At 63.7% G+C, this 16930-nt stretch overlaps 4 protein-coding genes across 7 annotated transcripts in view; 3 read left to right on the top strand and 1 right to left on the bottom strand.

The window, feature by feature from the left end:
• Positions 1 to 562: 562 nt before the first annotated feature.
• Positions 563 to 4316, top strand: LTC4S (leukotriene C4 synthase). Of its 2 annotated transcripts, none has more exons than XM_073010425.1 (5): positions 563 to 1911; positions 3399 to 3481; positions 3583 to 3653; positions 3746 to 3827; positions 4057 to 4316. In XM_073010425.1, exons 1-5 carry the CDS (start codon positions 1900 to 1902, stop codon positions 4196 to 4198), a joined length of 390 nt encoding a protein of 129 aa, XP_072866526.1. In that variant the 5' UTR covers positions 563 to 1899; the 3' UTR covers positions 4199 to 4316. The 2 variants fall into 2 exon arrangements, with proteins under 2 accessions (XP_072866526.1, XP_008013713.1); XM_008015522.3 differs by having other exon boundaries at positions 1313 to 1957; positions 3382 to 3481.
• Positions 4317 to 5437: 1121 nt separating this feature from the next.
• On the bottom strand, positions 5438 to 14651 carry MGAT4B (alpha-1,3-mannosyl-glycoprotein 4-beta-N-acetylglucosaminyltransferase B). The gene is made up of 15 exons (XM_008015532.3): positions 14276 to 14651; positions 9585 to 9770; positions 9355 to 9495; positions 9133 to 9266; positions 8707 to 8753; positions 8286 to 8399; positions 7987 to 8062; positions 7780 to 7894; positions 7334 to 7464; positions 7028 to 7135; positions 6753 to 6946; positions 6343 to 6421; positions 6176 to 6263; positions 5993 to 6105; positions 5438 to 5896 (listed from the first exon to the last, which is right to left on the bottom strand). Exons 1-15 carry the CDS (start codon positions 14370 to 14372, stop codon positions 5873 to 5875), a joined length of 1647 nt encoding a protein of 548 aa, XP_008013723.1. The 5' UTR covers positions 14373 to 14651; the 3' UTR covers positions 5438 to 5872.
• Positions 14248 to 16930, top strand: part of SQSTM1 (sequestosome 1) — a 37348-nt gene continuing 34665 nt past the window's right edge. The window contains exon 1 of the mRNA XM_073010420.1: positions 14248 to 14352. The gene's annotated coding sequence lies outside the window, so the exon portion shown is untranslated. The remainder of the gene's footprint in view (positions 14353 to 16930) is intronic.
• Positions 14381 to 16930, top strand: part of LOC140709943 (uncharacterized) — a 22016-nt gene continuing 19466 nt past the window's right edge. For all 3 annotated transcript variants that reach the window (XM_073010422.1, XM_073010421.1, XM_073010423.1), the window contains exon 1: positions 14381 to 14912. In XM_073010422.1, coding sequence (XP_072866523.1) covers positions 14381 to 14912 — 532 coding nt within the window. The remainder of the gene's footprint in view (positions 14913 to 16930) is intronic.

Raw genomic sequence — 16930 nt, 5'->3', positions numbered from 1 at the left:
CAGGTCCCTGCCCCGCATATCCGCCAAGGGACTTCCTCAGAAGCTGCTGATGTCAGGCTTTGGCCTCCTGCTGCGGAATGAGGGGATGAACTCCAAAGGGAGGACACTCAGGCCTTGGAGGAAATGAGAGCTTGGCCGACAGGAGGGCCTGGACTCGGGAAGACACATGGACACCCACAAGCACAAAGACGTGGCTGTGTGACAGCGGACCAAGGGGCATGCAGATATGTATGCATGGTGCACACAGGCACTCTGGGCACAGCCCACTGGCACCGTCAACCCGTGTGGTGGCCTGCATCCCACCCTTCAGGCAGGTCGTGGGGCAGGTTTCAGGGAGGAAGGAGGCTGAGTGGGCAGTCTGAGGACGCAGCCACCACCGCTCCCTGGCACTGCATCTGTGTCCCAGGATCTAGGAGGCACTCTTCCATCACTGAGCCCCAAGATGACTGTCACACCTTGGTCTAAAGCAGGGGCCGGGCCTGAGCCCTGGCCCCTGCCCTGGAGGAGCACACAGAGCCCCCAGCTGGGGCATATCTGGTTTCTGGGGACGGGGACGGGGGCGGAGGCGATACCCTTGGGGCAGCAAGGAAGGACCAGGTGCGAGGGCAGAGCCATGCGGCCCGACCCCTGCAGCACGGACTGTACCTGCGTGTGGTCTCCCCCAGCTCCTGCCCATGCTTCTGGGTCAGTCTGGACTTTGCCACGTCTGACCAAAAGCCACCGCAAACTCACTCAAGTCAAAAGAGGAAGTGGCCATTAGGCAAAACTGCTTAGACTGGGAGGCCGGGGGCGCTCCAGGCAGGGCGAGGGAGGTGGCCGGGGGCGCTCCAGGCGGGGCGAGGGAGGTGGCCGGGGGCGCTCCAGGCGGGGCAAGGGGGACACCCAGGGCTCCAGACAGGAGTCCTCAGGTGCCGCCTTTCCTCTGCCTGGCCCTGTCTGGGGTCTGTCCCCCTCCCCACTCCGAGTTTCCTGTCCCGTAGTTCTAAGGAAGTTTCCAGAACTATGTCTCACCATCTTGAGTCAGCCTCGGCTCAGTGTCCATCTCACAGGCCTGGAAGGGGCAGGAGTCAGCGCTGTCCAGACCACAGGGCCTGAGTGTGGGGAGGGTTGCTGTCTTAGGTAGGCTGTGGAGGGTTGTTACCCTGAGGCAAGAGGGCTGCAGGGCAGAAAGTCACGGCAGGTGACTGTTGTGGAAGCCCCAGGAGAGGCCCAAGAGAGGGATGGCCCACAAGGGTTGACCCTCCCGCCACCCAGGGGGCCCTTGTGCAGGGAACCCCTGCAACCGACTGAGGCTGGCAGGCATGAGGTTTCCTGAAGGAGAAAGAGCGTGGTGGGGCCCAGTGTGGCTGGGGGGCGCTGGGACTCCATTCGGAAGCCAAAGGCACTGGGAAAGGCTTCCGCAGAGGAGGGTGCAGCAGGGGTTGCCAAGAACAGTCTGGATGGGGGCAGGGAACAGATAAGGTGGGTGGGGGAGTCAGCCAGGAGCCTGGAGCTGGCTCCAGCATAACGTGGGGGTCTCCAAGGCCCTGGAGAAAGTGGGGTGATGCAGCAGAGGGCACACCCACAGCTGGAGCTGACCCAGATGGACAGCTTGGGCTCTGCCACATGGGACTAGGCAAGGAAGCGGCACGAACAAGCAGGAAGTGGCGAGGCAGTTTCCAGCTGGCTTCTCTCCCCTGTCCAGACTTTGGTTTCCTCCCTGCCGGCCTGGCCTGGCTCCCTGGCTCTGTGTGGTATGGTCACACCCCCCCGCCCCCCGCACCCCCTCCACTGAGTTGGGGCGGGGAGAGCACTGAGGCTGCTCTTCCTTTCCTGGGCCGACCTCTGAGCAGCAGACGGGGCTGAGTGTTCCCCAGCTCGCCTCTACACACAGCCCGTGCCACCGCAGCCGAAGGCACCATGAAGGACGAGGTAGCTCTACTGGCCACCGTCACCCTCCTGGGAGTCCTGCTGCAAGGTGGGCTGGCTCCTATCTAGGAAGAGGGTGGGCCTCAGATCCCTACAGCCTGCCCTCTGCCCCCTAGGTCCAGGTGGAGGGCAGAGGCAGGGACTCCAGCCCAGGCCCAAGCTGGAGGAGGGTGGGGACTTTCAGGGACCTGGGGGGACACCTGGCTGTGAGAGCTGTAGGACTTGGGGGTGGCAAGGGTGCTAGAACAAGTGGTGGGATAGCCATGGGCTTGGGGAAGCTGAGCCCTGCTCTTTCCAGCTGTCCCCTCTCTGGGCATCCCAGCAAGCGGCCCCTAGTCCCTGGCCCTGCTTCAAAGGAGGCACCTCCATACTGGGACCACGTGGAGCAGGGCAGAGGTGGGACTCCTTCCTCCAGCCCCCTAAAAGGAGCCTGCTTAATGCCTTTCTCAGACTGGCCCTAAAGGACACATTCCTGGGCCAGATATCCTAGCCACTTAGAGACACCACTGCCCCACAGTGTGTGGGCTAGGATAAGGCACAGCCTGGGGAGGGGGCTCTGACGAGGCTGAACAGACAGGCCAGCCTGACCTCCAGCTGCACCCACACTGAGCTGGATGGCCACCCTGTGACACCCGTCTGCAGAGTGCCCAGCACCAAAGGTGCCAGGGCTGCAGGACTGAAGGGGAGATGGTCAGACGGGAGGTCTCGGGAGGGACTGCACAGCCAGCACTGGCCTGTGTGTGGCCTCCCCTGGCCGAGGGAAGGGCTCCTGCTCACAAAGAAACTTTGGGGCCAGCCCACCCTCTGCAACTACCCCAGCCCTGGGGTCCTGGGGTTAGGCTAGGAGAGTCCCTGCTGCAACCTCCTGGGAGCAGAAGAGAAGGTGTCTGTCAGATTTAGGCCTGGGACCAGAATGCAGGAACAGAGAAACAAGTTTGGAGCCACAGGGACCCAGGCTTTAGTGATCCTGGCCTGAGGCAGGGTCAGAGGGCCCTGCTGGTGGGCTCTGGTAGGTGGGTGACCAGGGACTGTTAGCTACAGGGAGTGTGCTTCCTTGCACCTGGCAGGATGCGGCCAGCTCTGCCCTCAGGCTCCCGAGGCACTTGCTGGCCAGGGACCTGAAAGCTGCATTTGCCTGTGTTTTGCGAGTGAAATGATTCAGAAACAAGGACTCAGGTGATCTCTCTCTGAGCAGGTGTCCCTGTGCCTCAATCACGCACCCTCCTCCATACACTCACAGGTTGGGACAGGGCCTCTCTGCGCCCCAGGCTTCAGTCCTGCCCCCCCGCTGAATGTCAGGGACACAGGGCAGGCCAGGGATGGGTCAGACGGGAGGTCTGCTCACTCAGCAGAGAGCGGGGAATTGTTCCGCCTTAGGGAAGAGAGGACACGGCCAAGTGAAGGATCCTTCCCACTCCCATCGCCGGGGCTTCGGGTGTCCAGACCTGACTCCTGCTCCTCCTCCTCCCCCAGCCTACTTCTCCCTGCAGGTGATCTCGGCGCGCAGGGCCTTCCGCGTGTCGCCGCCGCTCACCACCGGCCCACCCGAGTTCGAGCGCGTCTACCGAGCCCAGTGAGGCGCGGCGGGAGGGCGGGAACGGGGAGCGAGCCCCGGGCGGGTCCGGGTCGCAGGACCAGCCCGGCCGGCGTGCTCATCCCACCCGCCCACCGCAGGGTGAACTGCAGCGAGTACTTCCCGCTGTTCCTTGCCACGCTCTGGGTCGCCGGCATCTTCTTTCATGAAGGTCGGGGTGTGGGGTGTGGGGCTGGGGCGCACGCGCTGGACCCCCTGGCGGCCGCGCACCACGCTCACGAGGTCCGCGCGCACCTCTCGCAGGGGCGGCGGCGCTGTGCGGCCTGGTCTACCTGTTCGCGCGCCTCCGCTACTTCCAGGGCTACGCCCGCTCCGCGCAGCTCAGGTGAGGGCCGGGCGGGCAGCGGGGCGGGGCCGGGGAAAGGTCGCGGGTGGGCGGGGTCCTGGGAGCGGGGCCCAAGCTGGGGGCGGAGGAGGGGCCGGAGCCCAGCGCCTTTGGGAATTCGGTGGGCGAGCCCTGGCGGCGGCCGGAGGAAGTCCCCGCGGGGCCGGGGCTGGGGCGGGGAAGAAGCGGGGCCTTCTCGCGCCACCGCCCCGCTGACCGCCGCCCGCAGGCTGGCGCCCCTGTACGCGAGCGCGCGCGCCCTCTGGCTGCTGGTGGCGCTGGCTGCGCTCGGCCTGCTCGCCCACTTCCTCCCGGCCGCGCTGCGCGCCGCGCTCCTCGGACGGCTGCGGACGTTGCTGCCGTGGGCCTGAGACCAAGGCCGCTGGGCCGGCGGAGCCGGGAACGAAGAGCCGGAGCCTCCAGCTGCCCCGGGAAGCGGCGCTCGCCTCCGCATCCTTGTCTCTATCATTAAAGTTCTCGTGACCGAGACCCGGGCTGCGTTTTTTGGGTCCGCGGGGGTGGCGCACCGCGGGCTACGGACCCTGGAGGAGCCCAGCCCAAGCCCGGGCAGCCCGGCGGGCTTCCTAGAGGCGGCGTGGGAGGGGCTGCGAAGGAACGGGACCTCCCCCTGGGGCGGGACTGGATCCGGTCTTCACCTCCCACCCCACTCCCTACTCAGCCTTTGGGTTACAAGGCCGCCCAGTCCTGCCGGGGTTCACCCAGCTAGCGCTCAGCGGTCTCCTCACCGGTCCCCCTTCTCAGGGGCCTCCCCTCTCCTGACAGCCACCCAGTCCCTCGTTCCCTGGCCTTCACAGCTGACACTAGCCTGCAGGCGCGGGGCCCAGCACCTAGCTGTGCAGCTGCAGTGCCGCCACCCACAGCCTGTGGATCTCTCCCCCGGTGAGGGCAGGGGCCTTTTGGTCAGCACTGGATCCCCCTTGTTAACTGTAGGTGTTCAGGGCAGCCCTCCCAGGTCCGCAGAGCTGCGGGCAGCATGGGAACGTAGTGAGTCAGTGACAGGTGGTCTCAAGGAAATGTCCAGAAGGCTTGGGGATCCAGGGGAGGCCCACAAAACAAAGAAGTGACTTTTAGCCGAGTATGCAGGAGAAACGGAGAAAGGAGAGCTTGCCAAGCAGGGGCAACGGTGTGTGCAAAGGCCCTGAGGTGAGCGGGAGACCCTAACATGCCAAAGGAATGTGTCGGGGACCCAGGATGAGGACCAAGCTGAGACACACGGAGGGGAACAAGGAGGCTGGGAAATGCCTTCAGCTTGAGGAGCTAAGGGAAGGCCTCGTTGCAGGCCTTGGACATGGGGGAGGCATTCGGGTGTCTTGCTGTGGGTATTGTGGTCCCGGATTCTGAGCTGCTTTCACCAGTGAATTACTGACTTTGCGGCCTGATCTTAGGAACGGGGGTGAGGTGGCGCCGAGGTGGCACTGCGCCTGCCGGCCTGGCTGGCTCCTTGACTTAGCAGGGCAAGGTCGCTGCTGTTGCTGGGTGGGGAGGCCCAGTGCCGGGCTTAGTTGGCACGTTGGGGCACAGACCAGACAAATGAAGCCAGACGCAGGGGCAGAGGGAGATGTCCAGCGCGTTCACATCGGAGGCACACACTTCATTAACCCTTTATTACAAGTCACGCTCTTATAGAAGTATACGTGGACTTACGTGAAAAAATCAAATGTATCCAAGAATAAAAAACACAGCACATAAAGTAGTATATGCATTCCAGTGTTCGCGCCAGAGACAGCGGGCGCCCAAGAAAAAGCTCTTCTAAAACGGCCTGACTGGGGCAGGCCGGGTGCGAACGGTTCCGGGCCTCAGGCACAGTGTGGGGGCCGCCTGCCTCCTCCGCGGCCCGGCGGGCGGGGGCAGCACCAGCTCCTAGGGCCTCCGGGCCAGCGGCGGACCCCAGGCTGGCCCAAGCCCGGCGCCAGGCAGAACCCTTCGGACGGGGCCGTATCTGGCCCTCCGGGGACGGCAGTGACGACATCCCCAGAAACGTGGGCTTCAGGGCTGGCCACAGGGTACCCTCAGAAGCCCGCAGCTTAGTCGGCCTTTTTCAGGAAGATCTGGAAGAGCCGGACCCAGGGTCAGCAGGGCCTCTGAGCTCCGCCAGGGTCTCTCTGGCTGCTCCCCGCGCCTGGCCTGGCCCTGCCCGGCCTCACCTCGCTCAGAATCACCCACACAGGGGAGTCCGTCTGGATCGAGAGGCGCAGCGCTTCCAGAGGGCCGAAGGCTGGGTCCACCTCTCCCTCTGCCACTCCCTTGTAGAAGGAGCCTGGGGGAGGGCAGCGCTGAGAGGGTGTCCCCGAACCCCAGCCCACGCTCTCCCCCAGCCCCCTACCCACCAATCTGGAGGTAGCCGTCGGGGCTCCGAGGGTACCGGAGGGTGGCGGTGCGGCCCTCCTGCAGGGCCTCCTTGTCCGACTGAGGGTTCTGGGGGCAGAACCAAGGGCTGAAGCAGGTGGCTGCGGGAGGCCCGACCTCAATGCACACCACACCCTACCGCACTTACGTCAAAGGGCAGCACCTCCACAGACGTGTTGAAGAGCTTGTCCTCCGGGTGCTCGATGTTCCCACTGCGGAAGAAAAACCTGCGGCCAGGCAGGCCTGTGAGCTGCTGCAGGGGCAGCACTCCAGTTCAGCAGCCAGCGCCCAGCAGAGAAAGGCCAGGCCTGCACCGGGGGGCCCCCAGGCAGCTGTCAGGCTGTGCAAGATCAGGGCATTCCTCTGGGAGGATGGTGAGGTGAAACATGGCTGAGCTCCTAAGGGCTGCCTGACTTAGTTCTCACAAGGTAGCTACCGTTAGGAGGCCCACTTCAGATGAGGACACTGAGGAATGTGAGGTTAATTTGCTGATGGAGCCTACACCTGGGGGCCACCCAGCCCCGCCCCCCCATCGCAGACCCAGGTGCTGGCACTGACCGCTCCAGTCGTAGGGGTTGGAAGAAGCGGAAGCGGATGAAGTCCCCCGCGGCAGGGGTGAAGGCCCAGAAGAAGTCCTCACGCAGGTAGGCTTTCTCCAGGGTGAAGTGCTGGTATGTCTTCAGGCTCGTGCTCACCTCTGCTGGCGGGTTCACATGCTCCTTCCGCAGTGCCTGCTTTCCAAAGTCCTTGTCCTGCGGCAGAGGAGGGACAGCAGTGATGGCGTGGGCCCCGACCTTGACCCCGGCATAGGGAGAGCGTGCAGCGCAGCCCACCTTCAGTTTCTGGATCTTGCCAGCCAGCGAGGAGTGAGTGCCCACATGCTGGAAGAGGGACGGCTTGAAGCGGATCCGCAGGTTGGCCTTCTGCCGGTCACAGTGCTTCTGTGGAGGGCGGGCGACACCCCAGGACTCGGTTGAGCCCTCCTTCCTCCACACGGCCTCTCCTGGAGGCTGCCAGGGCCCTCCCACAGCTGACAGTGCCCTCTCTTATGTGATCAGATATAAGGACAGGGACAGTTCGTGCTGGAGGCTGCCTGCCCCTTGGCCCTGCCCCTGCCAGTCCCGCCAGCTCTTGCTCACCGCATCCTTCTCGGGGTTGCAGACTTTCACCCACAGAATATGGTCCAAGAGCCAGTCAATGGGCTTGTCCCGGTAGAACATGAGGATGAACTCTACAATCAGGCTGAGGTCCAGCGACTTGAACATCTTGCCTGGTAGGAAGGGGGCCTGAGTGGGCAGTGCTGCTCCGCCGTACTTCCTTTCTCCCTGCAGGGTGCCCCCGAGAGCCCCACAGCAAACCCAGGGGCAGGCTTCAGGCAGGTGTGAGCACAAGGGGGCAGACAGGTGGCGAGGCCAGATATGGCTGATGCACAGGCAATGGGAAGAGGCCAGGTGGGGCTGCTGCACGCACACCAGGCAGGGCCCAACCTGGGCAAAGGCTCATAGCGGACTCAGCGTGGGACTGGGAGAGGATGGCAGAGGTGGGTGGGACTGAAAGGCACGGTCAGGTTAGGGGAGGGGCACACCAATGAAGCCCAGCTGGGAGAACTCCAGGATCATCCAGTCCTCTGAAGGCTGCTGCAGCGCGAAGTTCTTCATGGTGCTTAGGTAGTTGGGCTTGGCCACGATGTCATCCTCCAGCTGCAGGTTGAGCAGAGAGGGGCTGGGGCTCAGGAAGGGCCAGATGGACCAGACCCATAGCAGGGCAGGGCAGCGCAGGGCTTGGGGCTGACCTGCACGTAGTAGATGCCTTTGGACTGTGCGTACATCATGAGGAAGCAGTAATCGAGGTTCTGTTTGGTCCTCCACCTGTGGGCCAGGGTGGGGCCTGAGGAGCTCAGACCCCTCCACCTCCAGTGTGGCTCCACAGAGAAGCCGCTGGGTGGGCAGCTTCTGTCCCCCCACCCCCATGCACAGGTCCTCCCATGGAGAATTCAGGGCACTGCAGGGGAACGCCCTGGAATCAGATACCAGTAGATGGGTTCTCAGCACAGGCGGGCAGGCTGCTGGGGGTATGGGGGAGTGCTAGTACCTGACTCTCTCCTTGGGGTCCCCAAAGGACTCTCGGAGGCGGGAGAAGTCAGGGTAGAAGTGGGGGGAGGGTGAGATGACCTCCAGGAGCCCAGAATGGATCTCCGTGGGGAACCTGGGGGACGGGAAGGCCCAGTCCGTATGCAGCCTCCAGGGGCTGAGGGGGGCCGAGCCCAGCAGACCCTGGCTCTTTCTTGAGGCTCACCCAGTGCCAGCCCCCCACCACCCCCTACCCCCAGCCAAGTGAGGCAGCAGGGGTCCACAGGGGCTGGGCCACTTCTGCACACCCACCCCTCCCCCATCAGGTCCCTGCCTCCCCACACCATAGGAAAGGCGCTACCTCTGGGGAGGCAGGAACCTGCCAGCACAACGCCCCGCAGAGAGCCCTCCTGCACCAGCTCTCTGGGGCCACCAGTACTCACAAGGCCTTGATGTTCTCTGTCACTGCCGAAGTGTACTGTGAGTCGGTCTGTGGGGAGACCAAGCACCCTCCCTTAGTGCTGCCGCTGCCCCAGAAGGCCTGGAAGGGCTTGGAGAAGGGGCGTGGCTTCAGATGTCCTCCACGTGGAGGTAGCTAGCCTGCTGTGCTGAGAGCAGAGCAAGGGCACGCCCAGAGACAGCCCTTTCCCTTTGGGACTGGCACGGCCAAGGGTGGGGCGAGGGGTGTGCCTAGGGGTAGAGGGCGCCAGGAAGCCCCTTCTTTTCAACTTTCTATCTCGGAACATTTGCGAACGAAACTAGCAACTGAACCTCCGACAGCTTTCTCATCCCGAATGGCTCCTGCTGTCAGTTCTATACCGCGGGGGCTCCTCTGAATGTCCCCCAACCCCGCGTCCCGGCTCACTTGCCTCAGCGATCAGCACCACGATGACCGAGTCCTCCTTCTCCTGCGGGCTCAGCTCGGAGATGAGCGAGTGCAGAGTGTCAGTCAGGTACGAGTGCACCTCGCGCCGCACGCTCGGGATGCCCATCACCACCGACACTATGGGGGACGGAGGCGCGACGCTGGGAAGGGCGCGGGGGGGGAACCCGCCCCTCCACCCCGTGCTCCTCCCTGCCCAGGCCCCTACCTCCCGTGCGGCCCTGGCCCACGCGCACCGCGGGCTGCAGACTGCTCTCCTTGGCCAGCAGGTGTGGCAGGTGGTGGAAGACGGTGGGCAGGTGCAGCACGTGCCGGTGTGAGCCGTTCCACGGCTTCAATCGGGGGTCCTCTGGGTGGGTCGTGAAGGATCGAGACTGAGACCAGGGAGCCTACAACCAGCCCACCCCCGCCTTTTCCCCCTCCCGCCCCAGACCTCACCGGTTAGGCGGCCCCAGGTGCGATTGCCGTCTCCGTCTCGCAGCGCCTGCCTTTCCGACACGGCCCTCTTGATCTCGTCCAGCACCAAGTTGAGCTCCTTGGAGCGCTTGAGGCTCTCCTGCTCAGCTGCGTGCAACCGATCGCGCAGCGCCAGGAACTCCCGCTGGTAAACGTCCACAACGTCGCCTGCAGGTGGTACGCAAGCCGTCACGAGGGGGCAGTCTAGAGCCGCCCTAGGGCCCCTTTAGTGCCAGCGCACACATCTGGGTGCCCATCTGTGCAATAGCTCATTTACATCTGTTCTCGTGCCTGCCACACGTGAGACAGCTGGGGTCACTCTGAAATTACACTGACACTAATGCTTGTGGGGAGAAAACCAGGGGAATTTGCCCTCTTCCCGGGGTTATTTTATTCTTTGAGGAGGCGTCTGAAGTGGGAATACAATTTCCAGACCTAGGTAGGTGGATCCTAAGCAAGGGCTGGAACAGCCTCAGACCGAAGCCGCTCTGTCCGTTGGCCTCCAAAGCCCACTCTTGCTTTTTGCAGCACATGCTCCTTCCAGGGCATGGGATACCCGAAGTCCTGGTGCTAGTTCTTCACTGTCCTCGTGGCAGTCGCTGGTTGCCCACCTTGCCCTGGACTGTTAGCCTCACAATGGCCCCGGGGGTGGCTACTGCGGTTCCAGGAGCCCACCTCACTTCATTGCTCAAGGACAGTCAACAGCAGCGAGGGGACTAGCTCTGAATGCTCTGGTGCCTGTGTCTCTGGAGACCTGTGCTGTGCCTGGGGCACCCTGAAGGGTCCGCATGCCCCCCCAGGGGACCCATGTCAGAACCTCCAGCTGGGCCCAGGCATGAGGGCTGTAGGCAGATGGGGCAGCACACAGGTAGGGCTGCCCGACAGTAGAGAGGCACCACCAGTCTGGCAGGGACCAGTGAGCAAGACTGAGATCAACAGCCTCCTGGTGGCTCGGTGCCCACAGTCCATGCGGAAGTACGCTCAAGGCCTCTGCCAGGCGAGCCTCTGAAAACCTATGTGGCCTGCAAGGCCTTATGTTTCCAGGTCTCCAAGTTTAAGAAGCCTGACAGAACTCCCTCTACCCACAGATAGCTCTTCCATTCCTTGATCCTTGGTGGGTTCACAGACCCCAGAGTTCCGTGGGATGGCCTCACCCCGCCAGCGGCCCTGTGCATGATCAAGGTCATGATCAGGCAAAGTCCAGTCACCTCAGGACACACCCCTTTCCAAAGCAGGGGCAGGAGGTCGAAGTGCCAAGTGACCAGGGAATAGCAAGGGGTGGACCTGGGCAGGAGGGAAAGGTGTAAGGAGCAGGGAGCCAAGTGGATCTTCCCTGAGGCATCTCTTACCCAAGAAGCTAGCCCCCGCCCTCCCACACCCTGCCTCTCTGGGGCTAAGGCTGAGGCCAAGTGGAGCCTCTGGACAGGCCCTGGAGGGAGGGAAGGGGGAGTCAGATTACCGGATCTGCCAGGCTCCACGCTGGGCTCAGGGGCTGGGTTACCCTGGAAACCTGACCCCTTGAATGCAGAGCTGGCTACCCCCAACACTCACCCATTGCTGGGCAACACCGAGGTGTAGGCAGCAGTTGCCCACAGGGATGGGACTGGAGGTGCAGAGGCCTACAGAGCCATCAGGAATGGGTTCAGAGCCACCTGCACCTGCAGGTGCGCCTCCCTCCTGCCTAGATGCCCATCCCCGCTTGCCTACTTACAGCGACTGCCCATCCCCGAGCCCCACCCTGGCTTTCTCTGTCCCACATGACTGCCTCAGATGGACAGGCTGGGTGGGCAGTGGTGGGTGACGCTGCCTGAATCACCCTGGAAACAGCCTGCTCCTTACCCTGGCTTCCTTCCTAGGGGCCTCCCCTCTCCCCCAGGTCCTGTTTACCAGGAGGTAAAGGGACCCACAGGCTCCCGCCTACACCAACCCTTCTGTCATTTCCCTGCACACTGCAGGCCCTGGCCCTGGGCAGCCTCCCCCGCCTGCCAGCTCCCCCACCCGCCTTGCCCTCAACTGTGGGTCGAACTCTGTGACTGCTTCCCCATGGGCCAGGCCCCATGCCAGGGCACTGCCAAGCCAGGCTGACACCCTATAACCTTCGGGAGCTGGGGAGGCAGCTCAGGTGAGGAGAGGGGCCAGCCTGGGAGCCCCTGCCATACCTTCCTGCCTCAGGGCCACATTGTTAAGAACAGCAGCAATGAGGCCTGGAGGCTGTGTAACCCTCCCTGGAGGCGAGTCATTAGGACACCCTGAGGCCCGCAAACCACAGTTCCCCCTGCTTCCCTCTTGGTTGGGAAAAGATTAAAGAGCCAAGCTGGGGCACAACCTTTGTGCCCTGTATTCAGGGAAAAGGGACAGGATCAGAGGGGCATAGGCAGGTATCAGGCCCGTTAACGGTCTGCTGTCACCATGCATGTGTGCGGCAGCTGTCTGTCTCCTCTCCAGACCCTGCACCCTCCTAGGAGGCAAGGAGGGTGTCCATCATTGCTGAGGTCCAGGCCTGGGGAGGGGGACAGCCTGGAGGCTGGGAGAGCTGTGTGGCTGAGACCCTGGGCCGCCCCCAAGGGTCTTCCTCCCTGGGCAGATCCTCAGCAGGTGCTTGGCTGAAGGCCACAGTTTGAGTGCTGGCAGAGCTGCTCACAGGCCAGATATGAAACTGGGCCCCAAACCCTTCTCCAGGGTCCATTTAGCATTAGTCTAAAGAGGCCGTCCTGGGCTTGACCTTGGGCTTCCAGGATGACGCCCGCACCTGCTGTCCTTCCTCTCTGGTTCCCTGCCCACCTCCTTCCTTCTCTGCAGATTCCACTTCCTGGGTTCTTCCCTCAAGTTCCTGGACCCCCGCTGGCTGCAAAGTGGAGGCCAGGTTCCAATTTGGCCTCAGACTGGCTAAGTCTGGTTTCACCAGGGGCTTAAGACAGACTTTCTACATGTGACAATGAGATGGGTTCACATAATAGCCTGGATTCCTAGCTTCTCTTCAGGTCTCCAATGACCTGGTCCTACTGAGTCACCACAGAAACAGTGACAGCCCCTCAACAAGGCAGGCCTAGGTCACCCCCTACTCATGCCTCACAGGATCCTTAGGCTTCCCTCCCCTAGGGGCTGGGTCCTTGAATCTAGGTGCTCCCCTTCTTAGCTCTCCTGTTCCCCAGGCCCTCAAAGAGCCAGCCTCCTGGATGCTCCCCAGGCACAGTGGGTCCCACGGAGCCAGTGCCTCTCCCTCACTCTGCTGTCCCAGAGACTGGCTCCCTGTGGTAAGCCAGGCTTGCAGAGGTGGCTCCTGACATCAATCTGGGGGCATGTGGCTGCTGTGGGAGACACACACTGGCTGAGGACAAAGGGCAAGGGCTCATGGCTCTACCCACGACTGGAAGAGTGTGCCCCAGCCCTTCAGATAAGGCCCCACCTAGGCCTTCATGCCAGTCTGCTAGTCACCCTGCCAAGGACCCAGAATGTCCTTCCCCAGGTGACACACCCTATGTACAGAGAATTCTGCCCCAGTCATGCCTGCCCTTGATAATATACGCCACCACTGGGGCCTCTGCCCCAGCCATCCCTCCCCTGTCCGGCAGTCTCCCCGCAGAGTCCCTGGGTGATGGGGCTCTGGCCCTGGAGCCCCAAGGCCAGCCCAGGCCTCTGCCCTGACAGAACAAGTGCGGCAGGCGGGCGCGCTGGCAGAGCTGGGTGAGGGTAGCTGAGGCTCGGAGGTTCTGGAAGGGTCCAGGTCCTCCCAGCCTCCTCAGCCTCTCTGGGGTGGCGCTCCGGGACAGGGAAACAGGGAAGCAGGAGGCGGGGAGGCCAAGGGGGCAGGTGGCCTCAGTCCGCTTAGGCCTTCAGCAGGCAGGCAGGCAGGAGGCCACTCTCCAGGAACCTCCAGGCTAGGGGAAGAGCGCCTCGGAGGGCTCAGGCCCTACTCGGCCCCACCATCGCCAAGACCGGTCAGGGGGGCGGGGGGCGGGGGTTCGGTCTGCACCCTCCGCCTGCAAGAGCGCTGGGCGGACGCGGAGGGCGGGGGCCAGCCCGGGAAGCTCGGGGTGCGGGGGACGGGCTGGGGCCGCACAGGAGCGCAGGGCAGCAGTGGCCGGGCTGGCTCAGGACGCCTCTCCCTCCCTCCCCCGCTCCCATAGGCCGGATGCTGCCGAGGCGTTCCGGGCGCCCGGGGGTCGGCGACGGAGACCCAGGACCGGGTGTCACGCCGGGGTCGCCCAGGCCGGCGCGGGGCAGCGGAAGGCAGGGTCGGGGGAGGGCGGGTGGGGGGATGCCTGACCGCCTAGCGGTGCCCTCGCGCCTGTGTCCCTCACGCCGGCCCAGGTCCTGCCCAAGTGGCTGTAGCTGGTGTTCCGGGACCTCTGTGACCTTGGGTCTGTGCCCCTCTCCGAGAACCCCACGGGTCCCCAGCTCAGCTGCGCCCGCGGAGTCCGGTCCGGGGCACCCACGGGCGCGGCCAGCGCTGGGCGGGCTGGCGCAGCCCGGGCCCGAGGAGGACGCCGCGGCTCCAGCAGCAAACAAGTGGGGGAGGGTGGGAGGGGCGTCCTCCGCGCCGCCCGGGCGGGGAAGGGGCGCCTGCGTCGGCTTCCGGCCGCCTCCCGCGGCCATCGCCGGGCCCGCTCCCGCCGCCGACGCCCAGGTGCGCCAGGTGCGGGCCGGGCCGGCCGGGCGGGGGTCGCGCTTACCTTTCTGGCCGCTGAGTGCCGCGTACCAGGACAGCGAGAGGAAGGCGCACAGGCAGAAGAGCAGCAGCGTCAGGAAGGTGCCATTGCGGAGCCTCATCTCCTCCGATGCGCGGCGGGCGCCCGCGGGGCCGAGGCTGCATGGCCCGGGGAACCGGGGTCGGGGCGCAGGGGTCGGAAGGCGGCGGCTGCAGGGGGCCCCGGCCCCGGGGCGGGGAGGGGCGGGGGGCCCGGGGCCGGGCGGGGACCGGGCCGGGGAGCGCGCCTGCCGCTCCTCAGGGCGCAAGCTTTGTGCCCTGTACTCAGGGAAAAGGAACAGACTCAGAGGAGCAGAGGCAGATATCAGGCTCACTGCAGGTATCAGGGGCGCGGGACACTGGCGGCCTCGCCTCCGCGGCAGGGCAGGGCCGGGCCAGGCCGGGCTGGGCTGGGCTGGGCGGCGAGAGCCGCGGCCCGGCCTGGATCTGGGGCCTGGATCTGGGGCCGCCGCGGAGTCGACGGCGCAGGGCGGGGCGGCCCGGATTTAAAGGGGCCGCAGCACCGCCGCCGCCGGCGCCGCGAGGGGGCGGAGTGGGGGCCGGCGCCCGCGATCCCGACCGGCTCCCGCAGCCCCGCTTGGGCTTGTGTGAGTCGCCCTCAGGTAAGGCCGGCGTGGGAGTGTGGGTCGACCGCAGCCGGTGCGGGCGGCGGGGGCGGCGCTCCCGGGCCCAGGTACTCTTCTTGGCAACGTCTCCTCCGCGCGCGGACCCCGACCCCACTCGCACGTTCTCTGGGCTGTTTCCCGAGCGTGAGGGGCTCTGGGTGGCGCGGGGGACTGGGCGCTTGGAGCCGGGAGCCACCGTTGCCTTTGGCGCCGCCCAGGGCGCTTTCCCGCTCAGGAGCTTCCTCTGGGGCGCGGGACTGAGACGCGCAGGGGCCCAGGAGGCGGGAACAATGGGCCGTTCTAGGGGGAATCAGGGCCAATGCTTGTGGGTGCAAAGGAATGACCAGCCCAGAACCGGACCGGCTTCCCGGGACAGTGGCGGCCCAAGCGCGCCGCTTACGGGAGCAACGGGCCCTGCTCCCGGTGGTGCAGCGGCCACCTCGCCCCGCGCAGCCCAGCCGGCTCTTGATAGGGGCCCACGCCTTCATTCGGATTTTTGTGGTTTTTTTTTTTTGAGACAGAGTCTCGCTCTGTCGCCCAGGCTGGAATGCAATGGAGCGATCTCGGCTCACTGCGATCTCAGCCTCCGGAGTAGCCGGGATTACAGGCGCCCGGCTTTTTTTTTTTTTTTTTTTTTTAAGACTTTGGGCAGCGCCTGGCCCGCTCCCAGCTTGGACCTCCCAGTCCTAGGGGCCCGGTTCCGGGTGGAGGCTGCAGGGACCTCTGCCCCGCCCGCTCGGGGTAGGCCTGAGGGGCTGGACTCAGATTGGGAGTGAATGCAGCTTTGTCTTCCTAGTCCAGCCCCGGCCCACACCTGGGGCTGGGTGGAATCGGGAGCTTCTACGGGTCTGGACAATTCTCCCACAGAGAGATTGATGCCAAGAAGTGGGTGGCCGAGCCAGAGGCTGAGGTGGGCTGGATCCTGAGGCCCAGTGTTAAAGGACAGGGCTCCCCATTCAGTGCTCCTGGAACTTTCCGAACTAGAGACTGGGGCTTGTAGGCGCCTTCTAGAGGAAACTCGTGTTTTCACAGGTGTCTTCTATGTGTGGCAAAGGATAATGGCTTTTCACTTAGGCTGTGGCATAAAGGGCCTTAGAAATTGTTAATGAGTTACTTAACGTTAAAACTTAGTCACCCAGGCCCGGTGTGGTGGCTCATGCCTGTAATCCCAGCATTTTGAGAGGCTAAGGCGGGAGGATCATTTGAGCTCACCAGTTCGAGACCAACCTGGGCAACATAGTGACACCTCATCTCTATAAAATTAAAAAGTTTTAAACAATTTTTTTGGATTTTTTTTTTTGTAATTTTAAAAATATTTATTTATTTATTTATTTTTGAGACAGAGTCTTGCCTTGTCGCCCAGGCTGGAGTGCAGTGGCGTGATCTAGGCTGACTGCAAGCTCCGCCTCCCGGGTTCACGCCATTCTCCTGCCTCAGGCTCCCGAGTAGCTGGGACTACAGGCGCCCGACACCACACCTGGCTAATGTTTTGTATTTTTTAGTAGAGACGGGGTTTCACCATGTTAGCCAGGATGGTCTCGATCTCCTGACCTCGTGATCCACCTGCTTCAGCCTCCCAAAGTGCTGGGATTACAGGCGTGAGCCACCGCGCCCGGCCTTTTTTGTTTTGTTTTGTTTTTAAAGATGGAGTCTCGCTCTGTTGCCCGGGCTGGAGTGCAGTGGCACAATCTCAACTCACTGCAACTTCTGCCTCCCAGGTTCAAGGAATTCTCTTGCCTCATCCTCCTAAGTAGCTGGGATTACCGGCGCGCCCCACCACACCCAGCTAATTTTTTTGTATTTTTTTTTTTTTTTTTTTGAGACGGAGTCTCGCTCTGTGGCCCAGGCTGGAGTGCAGTGGCCGGATCTCAGCTCACTGCAAGCTCCGCCTCCCGGGTTCCCGCCATTCTCCTGCCTCAGCCTCCCAAGTAGCTGGGACTACAGGCACCCGCCACCTCGCCCGGCTAGTTTTTTGTCTTTTTAGTAGAGACGGGGTTTCACCGTGTTAGCCAGGA

The sequence above is a fragment of the Chlorocebus sabaeus genome, chromosome 23 (genome assembly GCF_047675955.1).
Source record: "Chlorocebus sabaeus isolate Y175 chromosome 23, mChlSab1.0.hap1, whole genome shotgun sequence".
Classification (NCBI taxonomy): domain Eukaryota; kingdom Metazoa; phylum Chordata; class Mammalia; order Primates; family Cercopithecidae; genus Chlorocebus; species Chlorocebus sabaeus.
The sequence above is the reverse complement of the archived record's forward strand: the minus strand, read 5'-3'. Positions and strand labels throughout refer to the sequence as shown.

Coding starts and splice junctions, on each gene's coding strand:
- LTC4S (XM_008015522.3), top strand. CDS start 1,900: ATGAAGGACGAGGTAGCTCTACTGGCCACCGTCACCCTCCTGGGAGTC. Junction 1,958..3,381: donor CCTGGGAGTCCTGCTGCAAG/GTGGGCTGGCTC, acceptor CTCCTCCCCCAG/CCTACTTCTCCCTGCAGGTG. Junction 3,654..3,745: donor CGGCATCTTCTTTCATGAAG/GTCGGGGTGTGG, acceptor CACCTCTCGCAG/GGGCGGCGGCGCTGTGCGGC.
- MGAT4B (XM_008015532.3), bottom strand. CDS start 14,372: ATGAGGCTCCGCAATGGCACCTTCCTGACGCTGCTGCTCTTCTGCCTG. Junction 9,771..14,275: donor GGCACTCAGCGGCCAGAAAG/GTAAGCGCGACC, acceptor TACCACCTGCAG/GCGACGTTGTGGACGTTTAC. Junction 9,267..9,354: donor GGGCCAGGGCCGCACGGGAG/GTAGGGGCCTGG, acceptor CGTCCCCCATAG/TGTCGGTGGTGATGGGCATC.